Consider the following 11,703-nt stretch of genomic DNA (forward strand, 5'->3'; position numbering starts at 1 on the left):
CTTACAAATGGAAGGTTGTATTTTTGTTTGGTTTGGCTTGGAGGACTGTAAATCAAAGAGGGTTTTGCCTCTAATGCTGAAAAGGGTGAGCTTGATTAACCGTCTTACCGCTTGCAAAACTGAATTTACAAGCATAGAATCATAGGATCATAGAATAACCAGGTTGGAAGAGACCCACCAGATCATCAAGTCCAACCATGATCTAAATAGATCTAAATGTTCCCTAAAGGTTAATGGTCATGCCCTTGTTAGATTTTCTGTATTCTGTTTTAAAGTCAGATTGCAAAAAGGCAACCTTGCAGCTGGTTTGCAACAGTGCTTTGGTGCAGTAGTGGGTCATCAAGTCTTCAAAAGGACTTCAGTGTCCAAGGAGGAGCTGAAGCAGAGTACAAATGCGCGGGTGATATATCCTCCTCTATCTCCGGTCTTTTCTTTCCTGTAAATCAGTGCGACAAGAGCTGGTCATTTCTGTATTAAAGTATTAAACCTCTGCACAGATTTTGAGTTCAGATCAAGAGGTATAGGAAGGAAAACTTGCCCTAACCTTTCCTTTCGTGTTTCTTCATTCTAGTGCTTTGCGTACCGTAATGAATACAACGCTAGCGCTCCATTACAACATCTCAGGTTGGAGGAGGAATAGATACATGTCTGAGGTCTCTCTACTTTTATTACATTTTCACTTCTATTAAAGCTGAGTTGCCCAAAAGACTTGAGAGACTCCCTCTTTCTGTAGTAGAGCACATTACAAAATGAGGGATAAATCCTGATAAGGTTTCTGGATACTGTCATACCACGATAACAAATTTGGCCATTGGCCTTCATCATGGGTGTTTTAGAGAGTGTGGACAAAGCAGGCTGTCTTAAAGAAAGTACTGTCTGTTCCTAGCTTTTTCCCCATCTTACAAAGTTATGATTTACCTTTCCTTTTTATTTGGAAACTTAGGGCTTGCTTTTATTTTCAAGCTACTACGGGATAAGAGTATTCTCAGTGTAATTATTTTTTAATTGTACAGCACATCTGCAATCGGAATCCTGTTGCCGTAGTTGAGTTCTGTCTCTCTTCTAAGTCCTCAGCCAAGCTCCCACTGACTTTGGAAGAGCAGGAATTCATTCCTGTGCTTGTGTTTCCTAATATTTGGATACATTTTTAAGGAATTTCCAGCTGGAACTCATCGTACCGTGGTCCAGTATATAAAAGCAAGTATCCCTGGTGGTGTCTTGGCATTTAAGCACAAAGTTTTACTTCCTAACTAGAAAGTTATTTTTAATAACTTTTAATAACTTTCACTTAAAAAAAAAAACTCATTAGGATTTTTAACTCTCACATCTGGGAATAAGGTTGACCTAGAATGCTGATGTGATGATTCATAGTATTTTAATTTTTGTAATATGGGAGGCTATCACATATAAATTTTAAATTACACTTTTCAGCTGCTGCTCTGAGAAGCATTTGGTACGGCAGGAAATCTTCCCACTCTGGCTTGCCAGGAGCAAGCCTACAAGTTGAAATGAAATACCTATTAATTTTTTTAAACCTAAATAAATGACGCCTGCTCTTCTCCTTAACCTGTGTAGTGCAGCAAGATGCACTGCAGGAAGGGTGCAGTGTTATTTCCCCAAAGCAGCTGGAGACAACCCAGGCCTGAGGAAAGAGAAGAGTCAGTGGAAAACCCACATTGGGACTGGAGAAGTATAATGCTTCATTCACTTTCCAACTAGTAGAGGGTGCAGAAGTAAGCACATGTCAAAAATGCCACAGCCAAACCCCTTCACTTTCCTGTTTGGTTTTGGTGCACCTTTCAGCTGGCTGATGTCTTTGGCTAGGTGGGCTACCTGCTCCTTCCTCAGCATGTAGAAGTGCTTGGTCTTTCAGCTGTCCTCCCTTTATTTGATATGGATAGTGGTCAGGTCACTGAGGGGTTTCTGCTTAAGGAAATGCAATATTTAGAAAAGATGGAAGAATATATAATTTGCCATCACCTGTGGGTACAGAATAGTACAGCAAATGATTTTGAGTTAGCTTCCTGAGATACATAACTCATATTTTCAATAACAGACCTTAAGTCTGTTGCAAAATGTGCCCACCTTTCATTGATTAAAAGCCAAGAAAATAAAACACTTGGCATCTTGTTTCCCTACATCCGTGTTTTAGGCATATTTGTGAAAGTGACCTCATTTTCAGCAGCTTTTCTGCCCCTAAACCGAACGTGACATGGGTTGGAAACAACAGTCAGAGATGCGGTTACTGTTCTGCCTGGTCTGTGCTTCCAGCCAAGCGCAAGCCACACATCCCGCATCTCATCTACTCCTTGCTGCTGGTGGCCACTCCCAAAATGCAGCCCAGTGGCCCTGGTCTGGACTGACTCCATGCCTCGTCTACATGCCTGGTCCATACCATCCTGCCCCTGCAACTTGACCTCCCTTCCTAGGATCCAGAGAGGCTCTTGCAGGGGATGTGACAGGGCTGCTTCTGCTACCCCACGCTGGCTGCCCTCCTCGGCTCGTGGTGATTTCTGGGCTGGCCAGAGGCAGCAGTCACCTCACGGGTTACAAGGACAAGAGCTGCATCTGAAAACCGAAAAATGGTTTGCAAGCATGCAAGTAAGCTCTCTCTGGTCTGTAAGACGAGGAATACCCCTTCCCACTGCTGCCACAAACAGGTCCTGTGGTGTTCATCCTTTTATGAGACAGAGAGTCGAGGGACTTGAAAGTGAGCCAGGTCTTAAGGTGGGTTGAGGAGGAATATACCTTAGTGTCTGACTATGCTTTGTAACCCCCTTTACTGGACTAGAAAAATGACCATATAAAATGTGAGGGTGTGTCATATCCCTCCTCAGTATTACCCCAATAAAACTCTAGCCTGAAACTTGAAATTACTTCCACTGTCAGGCTTTCATTTACCTGCACGTCCTGAGCCCTGAAGCATTTGTTGGCCCTTTACTTGCACGTGTGGCTCTAATTGTTAGAGGAAAAAAATACAAGAGAGAGCATATGCTGCAATGTCCTTCTTCAGCTAAGCCCTTATAGACTTCACAGAGCTTCGAGCTACTAATTGTCCAAATGATCTCATTAAAGAACTAAAGATAGATGTGCAGACTAAATGCCATAATTTCAGACAAAAGATCTCAAATCCAGTGAGGCCACGCAAAACCAGTGATGAGCAAAGGGGCCTCTGCTGATATTTACTGTGTAGACTCTTAGCTATCCTCTTCTCCAACTAATTGGTTTGTCCCAATATAGGAGTATTTAATTTTCTCCAATAACTTTTGCAGCTCAATCAAGCAGGGTTCTTTCAAAATACTAAAGGGATTCTGACAAGTGTCCCTGTGGTTTTAGCCTTTATTTATATTTAAAAATTATCAGTTGTTTTTGGATTGCCCTGTTTCTGAAGTCGAAATTACCAAATGGATCCCATAGTATTGTCTTTTACTTTCTTAAAATTCTTATCAGCCCAGAAGAAATCACAATGGCCACATAGACAAAGCTGGGGAAACTTAAAGCTACAACTCTGCTCACAGTTCTAGCCCTGTATTTGCAGGTTGTTACTTGTTTCTTGTGCTACATTTTGTTTTTTCTCTTCCTAGAAGAATGGGTGTCTTCCAAAAACCTTGATGTTCACCCCTTCCTTTTTCAGGCAGCTCTCTCATCTTTCCTTCCAAAACACCTGAAACATCATTTTCTGGGCTCTCCCGAACTCTGTACATGTCAATTGTAATCCTCTCTAATCCATCCGATAGCGAATGCAGAACTGATTTGCCAAACCCTTCTTTGCAGTTATAATCTTAGAGGCTTTTAGTCATCTTTTCCTGCAGCGATGATTTCAAGTTTCATCTTTTCTTTCACCTTCGTGATTATTTGAGCCTCATCTTTCCAGGCGCTTTCCAACCTCGTCGTTCTTCTCTTATTAATACAAAATTTCATAAATCATGTGCAAGGCCTTTAGTTACTATGTCCTTTGTCATTCGTTCATTATAATACTGCCTTACCAATCCTATTATCTCATTATCTGCACATTTTTAAACATTAGTAAAAGCTGTAGGCTAAGTGGATCTGTAAATTGCCTTAGTGGGAGCAATCTCTGAGTGCAGACTTAGAGAGCACCCTACTGGTGTCATTCTTGAAATGCAACCGTGGAAACGAATCCGCACGCGCAGGTAAAATTAAAGCAGTGACATTTTAAACGATGTCGATAGCATCTGTGATTAAGAGTTAGTGTCTACTCTATTTAGTAGCTAAGGTAGTAGCAGCGAACAGTGATGCAAGTATCAACCGTTGGATAATATCTGTTTACACTTAGATTCATGGAAAATCTGCAAACCGAAGTCCAAGAAATGGAGTTCATAAAGTTTTCAAAGGGTTTGAATGTCATGAGAAAAGAAGACTTTGCAGAATGGTTACTGTACTTCACCGATGAGGAAAACAATGAAATTTACTGGCAGCATGTGAAAGACAGGATCAAGGCAGGAGAGGTTGGTATATAAAGCGTGTTTTGTTTTGCTTTCTCATTTGTATGTGCAGGTTTTCATTTGGCTATAAGTATCTAATAATGTAACGAGTTTCCAAGTGAATTATTGCAGCCTTTGAATTTTATGCAATTAAGAACAATGATAATTTGCCTACTAAGAAATACAAACATTGACAAGGAGTCACACCTAAACACTAGGTCCCACGAGATTTAATAAAATAGTTGTTCTGATGTTTGAATGTATTGTTCATTATATATCATTTGAATTTTCTGAAACTCTAGAATATCAGTTTGGAAGAATTCAAGACTTTTTGTAAGTTTACAAACAACCTAGAAGACTTCTCTATTGCCATGCAGATGTTTACTGTAGCCAATCGTCCTGTTAAACGGGGTAAGTGCGGCACACTTTTCAGATTTTTTTTTTTAAAAAAAAAGAAAAAATGTGTTTTGTTAATTTGCTGTTAATTTATTTAAAGAAGTTATCACAAAGTATTCCAAAATAACACTATGAAGTCCAAAAGTAGTATATTGCTCTTCTTTCTGAATTTATTCTATTTCATGAAAAAAGGTTATATGAAGTTCCCAAAATGTTTTGATTTGTAAGTTCCAATGAACAACTGTGAGTGTTTCAGCTGCCGTATGCTGAGCCACTCACAGCAGACTAAACCATAGAATCATAGAATCTTAGAATAGTTTGGGTTGGAAGGGACCTTAAAGATCATCTAGTTCCAACCCCCCTGCCATGGGCAGGGACACCTCCCACCAGACCAGGCTGCACAAGGCCCCATCCAACCTGGCCTTGAACACCTCCAGGGATGGGGCATCAACAGCTTCCCTGGGCAACATGTTCCAATGTCTCAGCACTCTCATGGTGAAGAAATTCTTCCTAATGTCTAGTCTAAATCTGCCCCTCTCCAGTTTATACCCATTCCCCCTCATCCTGTCACCACAAGCCTTTATAAACAGTCACTCTCCAGATTTCTCGTAGCCCTTTTAGGTACTGGAAGGTCACTATAAGATCTGCTCAGAGCCTTCTCTTCTCCAGGCAGAACTAGCCCAACTCTCTCAGCCTGTCCTCATGGTAGGTGCTCCAGCTCTCTGATCATCCTTGTAGCCCTTCTCTGGACCCATTCCAACAGTTCCGTATCCTTCTTACATTGAGGATTACATAACAGGACACAATACTCCAGATGAGGTCTTGCAAGAGAGGAATAGAGGGGCAGAATCACCTCCCTCACCCTGCTGGCCACACTTCTTTTGATGCAGCCCAGGATATGCTTGGCCTTCTGGGCTGTGAGCGACATTGCCGGCTCATGTTGAGCTTCTCATGGACCAGCACCCCCAAGTCCTCTGCAGAGCAGGGACATTTCTCACCAGATTAGGCTGCTCAAAGCCCCATCCAACCTGGCCTTACACACCTCTAGGGATGGGGCTTCCATGACTTTTCTGGACAACCTGTTCCAGTGCCTCACCATCCTCACATTAGGAAGTTTCTTTCTTATGTCCAATCTAAATATACTCCCTTTCAGTTTGAAACCATTTTGTCATGTCCTGTCACTACAGGCTTTGGTATAAAAATCTCTTTGCACCTTTCTTATAAGATTGAAAGGCCTCAATAAGGTCTCGTTGGACTGTTCTTCAAGCTGAACAACCCCAGCTCTCGCAACCTGTCTTGATAGGGAGGTGTTCTATCCATCTTATCATTTTCGTGGCCCTCCTCTGGGAGGTCCATGTCTTTTCTGTGCTGTGGACTCCAGAACTGAACACAGTGCTCCAGGTGAAGTCTCCCCAGAGCACAGTAGAGAGCCAGAATCACCTCCCTCGACCTGCTGGCCACACTTCTGATGCAGCCCAGGATATGGTTGGCTTTCTGCGCTGCGAGTGGTCATTGCTGGCTCGTGTTGAGCTTTTCATCCACCAACACTCCCAAGTCCTCCACAGGCTGCTCTTGGTCCCATCTCAATTCTAGATGAGTAAGGATTTATTGCAACAATGCTTGCTTTAGTAGCAGTTGATACTAACAAAACCTTTTTCTAATAGCGAAACCACTTTTCTGAGGAAACTAAGTAGTACAAAATTCTTCTTTTGCAGAATCTTTAGGATCTTGCTGTTTTTCACTTACACCTCCAAACTGCCTTCTCCCTGTGTTTGTGCAGTTTTATGCAATCATGAATCTGAAAAACACACAATGTAGTAAAGTGGTTTTAAAAAAAGAAGATTTGGAGGAGGGAAACCACTTCTTTCCCATACAGTAGAAATAAGAACAATGCAACAAAAGTTTCATGGACATACAAATGCTTTTTTTTATAATCCTGAGATTGTTAGTTACAGGTTATTCTTGAAAGACAGCTCTCATAAGTTATTTCAAAATAGTAACATAAAAATTTCACAAGGAAATTTGATGAGACATTAACATTCATTGAAAGAAATATTTTATGGGCTCATGAAAAAGGTGAGAGAGAAGACAGGAAAAGAATTCGGTATTCTTGAGAGAGGAGTGTTTGGATGGGGATTGAACCAAAAAAGGGCAAAACTGTGAGGGGTTTACAACTTGTGACTTTCATCAGTAGTTAATCCAGCCTTCAAGAAGAGTTTTGTTTCCACAGCTTCTCTGGGCAGCTGTTCTAGTGCTTACCCACTCTCATAATGAAGACTTTTCTGTGTCAAACCCTTCCTGCAGCTTACATGATTGTGTCATACCTCCTTGCACCTTTGACTAAAACAAGGTGCTCTCTTCTCTGTAAGCTCTTCTAGATAGATGAAGCTGCAGTGAGATGCCCCCTTACACTCCTGTTCTCTCCTGTTTTGTGAACAGCCCCTCCCCAGCTTTCTTGTAGCCCATTCAGGTACTGGAAGGTCACTATAAGATCTCCTCAGAGCCTTCTCTTCTTCAGGCAGAACAAGCCCAACTCTCTCAGCCTGTCCTCATATGGGAGGTGCTCCAGCCCTGTGATCATCTTTGTAGCCCTCCTCCGGACCCATTCCAATAGCTCCATATCCTTCTTACATTGAGCATTCCATAACGGGACACAATATTCCAGATGAGGTCTCACAAGAGAGGAATAGAGGGACAGAATCACCTCCCTCGACCTGCTGGCCACTCTTCTTTTGATGCAGCCCAGGATACAGTTGGCCTTCTGGGCTGCGAGCACCCATTGCTGCCCACTGTTACTGTTGCTTGAGAAGTAGTGCATTTCAAGAATTTATTATACAATGAATAAAGATAGTGTTACAAAAGACAAAGCAAGCTCAAGAACACATGAACTGAGGCCTCCTAATAGTTAACTAGTTCACACATCCCAAATTCTCCTGTTAGGATACCCATGAGACACTGTAAATTGTATGGAATCCTGCTATTTACATGCTTTCCAATTTCTTCACATGTTCACAGTCACTTACGATGTACTATCGTGTCTTTACCAGCTGAGTTCAAGAGAGCAGTGAAGGTGGCAACGGGACAGGACCTCTCAGACAATGTTTTGGATACCATCTTCAAGATTTTTGATCTCGATGGAGATGACTGCCTCAGCCACAGCGAGTTTATTGGGGTCCTGAGGAACCGAATTCATCGAGGTTTGAGGGTAACAATCTAATATTCATCGAGGTTTGAGGGTAACAATCTAATATCATTGTTTAAAAATACCACAGCTGATAGGTACAGCTATCTTGTTACTGCTTGTAGAAACACAAGTAGAGATAGTGGATAGAAAGAAGTTATATTTTAACCTGAGGATTCCTTACTGTTTATGAATCTGGGAGGAGTGCTGCCACCTAGAACTTGATGTTATTCATGTGAATTATGGGAGCAGCAGCATTGCCGTACGTGTTATATTTGCACAGTCTGTGAATAAGAGTCTTTTTGGTGTAAATGCTAAACATACTTTAACTCTATTACAGGTACCGCAACAGCAAGGCATTCAAGGTTACTGGAAATGTGTGAAAAGAGAAAGCATTAAAGGAGCCAAGGAACTGTGGAAACAAACTGGGAAAAGTCCTTTTTAAAGCAGTCCATTGTACTTTTGCTATAAATGTTGTTATTTAGGAGGGTTTGTCTGTCCTGTTTACATAATAGCTAAATCAAAATACTCTTTTTTTTTTTTGTACTTTAGTTAAACTTTAATTAACCCAGTTTCTAATGCAATAATTTTATATCACTCTAGTGCAATCAGTGTGGTTTACAGAACTGTTATTGCTTTTGACCTCCATACAGAAGTATTCTTGTTCTAGGGAATAGCTTTATTTACTCCTCTGTGGAGTCTGTGCTGTAGCATACAGGACACGCGGGATTTAATAGGGGCCACTGGCAGGAATGTCACAGCAATATCATCTCCTGTTGGAAGAGTGAACATCATCTCAGGTAGCCACTAACACAGCAGTTCTCTTTCCCTGGCAAGGACAGAGCTTCAGACAGCCAAACCACTTGCACTATCCGTGCAAATCAAATGATCCTAGATCAAAAAGGAAAATTCACATGGTTTGTGCCTTCATTACCGTGAACTGCTCGTGTGCTAGTTCCAGGTGGATGATTCCACTAGATCCCATTTGAACATCTGGTTTGTCAACTTTCTCGATGATAAAATTAAACTGGAGATAATAAACTGTTGGTACAGGTTTTAAAAGTTCTACATTGATCTGTGAATGTGCATTGAGTCTCTCAGGCCTCTTCAACAAATAGTATAAATGAGAAGCAAAAATCCTTGTTCTGTCATAAACAGGGGTAGCTATGATTTGGGTCATAACTATTTTGCTTTAATTATATTGCAGAAGGTGAATATGTAACAAATGGCTGCTTTATCTTACTAAAGGTTGTGATGGGGAGCGCTGCAGTGTCTCAGGAACTGATGGTTAAAGTCAGCAGACGTTGGCAGAATAGTAAGTCCAAAGAAAAAGTAAAGAAAAATGTTTATTACCCCAAAATGCAAAGTTAGGTGTAAGATCCTAAGTAGTGATCCAAAGAAGAGATCAAAATTAACATTTAGCAATTATAGATGAATACTTTATAACACAGTATTCATCTGTGTATACACAGGTGTGCACGTTACGTGTTTGTTCTTTCTTAAAGCCTTAGGAGTTGACAGACCCAGGTCCACATCAGTCTTCCTGGTTGGCCACTGCCTATAGGAGATTCACCTGTCTGTAAAGCTCTCAAGGTTCTTCCTCTTTCCCTCTCCCAGTTGTCTGACTGGGCTGGGGTGAAAGCTTAATCTTTTAAGGCAGGTTTGTGATAACAGACACAAAAGACGGACTGGGGAAAAGTCTCAAGAAAATAACCAAGAAATCTCACCACTTTGCAGAAGTATTCTTCCCATTCAAGCATGACACTATCAATATTATTCTTGAAGTTGTATATAAGCTCAGCAGGAGGTGTTTTGTTGCAATTTCTTTGGGGTTTTGTGGGGGAAGCCTTGAGAAGAGGGGAACCTTGTGTTATAGACAGATACCAGAGCAGCCCTCGCTCAGATGACAGGCAGGAGAAACAGCATTAGGAAACCTTAAAGATGCCACCTAAGGAGTACTGAGATCGCAGAGATGGTTTTTGGTATTTCGGTCGCTATCAGGCAGGTTTGTGCTGAGGAGTCCTTCCACCTGAGCCTTGGCACGGTGATCTTTTGTAGGGAAATAGAGTGAGAAGCTAGCAAAGCAGCAGTGTGAGCCTGCCTGCTGCTCTTCCTTCCCTGGTGTTCACTTGGAGCTTTAATTTAAATTGTATTAAAGAGAAAATGCTTACATTCTTGTCATCTGTGAGCGTGCAACCACAGTCACCCACCAGAAGGAGCATGTGCCTGTGTGGGCATCCTGTCTAGAAGATCAGGCAGCAGTGACCACCAAGGATCCCGTTACTTCCCCAGGAAGGTCAGAATGAAATAAAATGTAGTAAACACCTCAGCCTCCCCACCTCGAACTGAACTCATGCACTGCTCTGGGGGCAACAGGAAATTTGATAGCTGGTTTGCTTCATGCATTTGGAAGTTGCTTGTGCCTTCTCATGATGGGAGCTACAAGAAGGAGAGAACTAATAGGAGCAAAGGTGCGGCAGCAGGACTGGCATCAAAGTACCGCAGCCAGCTTTGCATCAGCAGATAGTAAAGGACACAGTCGAGCAAGACACATCTGTATCACAGAAGTGTGTGTGTTCACCCAGAGTACGCTTGGTTCTAGTTCTGGATTTAATGCAAGGCATTTTACTTCTTGCTGTTAATATTTTGGCAAACATTTTTACTTTGGAATGGAGACTATCCTATAATGTTTTATTTTGTGTAATGTGTGTGGCTTATTGCTTTATTGCTTTTGTGGATTTTTTTGTTTACCAATGACTTGCTTCCTGCAAGCTGTTTGGTTTTCTTTTGGAAGAATCAATTCATTTGGCCTTAATGTATCTAGAAGTTTAATTCTCCATTGCTTATTCGTATCAGGGTTTGTGCAATCAGCAGTATCTGCTTTGGGCAGGAAGTTACTAAAAATGGAATTTCAAGTTTTATTTTTTAGCGAAAGCTTTGGTGTCATGTTCAGAGGAAAAAGAAAACAGATATGCATATTTTTAGATTAACGTTCTGTCTGTAGTAAAAAAGAAATTAAATGATTGATGAGGAATTACAATACAGTTGTGAAACATTTTCAGAAGAAGTTATCCTGAAAGCACAGCCAGGGAAGACTTGTCCCTCAAACGTGAAGAATCAGACTCCATTTCATCTGTTTTTGTTTGTCTTAGCTAAAAGGCTTTATGAAACAGTCTTAAAATAATTTCTCATGTTAAATACCATAGATTGAAAGAGTTGTTTACATAAGCGTTTGGATTGATGTTGTCTTTGAAGTAGTTGGTGGTAGATTTAACATTAGATACTTTATTTCTTTCTAGTAACTTTGTGGTGTTTGCAGCCTTTGTCTGTCAGCAGTACTCAACATAATTCAGTTAAAAGTTTATGCCAGCTGCCAATCTGTCAGTTAAATTTATCAATTATGAATTTTCATGTTAGGAATTCTTCCTCTGAACAGAAATGTGTATAAAAAATAAATAAAATTTAATTTAAAAAAAATCTCCAATGTTGCATCTGAATGTTCTGTGGAACAAAAATTGATTTAACATGTTTCAGAAGAATCCACAAGGGTGAGTATGAGCCATTTACAGCACATAACTCATTTACAGAATTTTAGTTGTATCCTTTTAATAACACTTGTAAAAAGTAAAACATAAAATGTTGGCAATGTAAAATTCCTTTCAATTTGTGTAGTTGAAGGTT

The 11,703-nt window shown here is 40.8% G+C and overlaps 1 protein-coding gene across 2 annotated transcripts in view; it reads left to right on the top strand.

Annotated features, from left to right (window-relative positions):
- The window catches only part of MICU2 (mitochondrial calcium uptake 2), a 141,007-nt gene extending 129,521 nt beyond the window's left edge, over positions 1–11,486 (top strand). Inside the window, exons 8-11 of one of the 2 annotated variants that reach the window (XM_069883528.1) lie at positions 4,298–4,469; positions 4,748–4,856; positions 7,889–8,046; positions 8,363–11,486. In XM_069883528.1, the coding sequence (XP_069739629.1) occupies positions 4,298–4,469; positions 4,748–4,856; positions 7,889–8,046; positions 8,363–8,467 (544 nt within the window). In that variant the 3' untranslated portion in view covers positions 8,468–11,486. The remainder of the gene's footprint in view (positions 1–4,297; positions 4,470–4,747; positions 4,857–7,888; positions 8,047–8,362) is intronic. The other variant, XM_069883527.1, reaches the window with a different exon arrangement.
- Positions 11,487–11,703: the final 217 nt, after the last annotated feature.

Source organism: Phaenicophaeus curvirostris, chromosome 1, assembly GCF_032191515.1.
Source record: "Phaenicophaeus curvirostris isolate KB17595 chromosome 1, BPBGC_Pcur_1.0, whole genome shotgun sequence".
Lineage (NCBI taxonomy): Eukaryota > Metazoa > Chordata > Aves > Cuculiformes > Cuculidae > Phaenicophaeus > Phaenicophaeus curvirostris.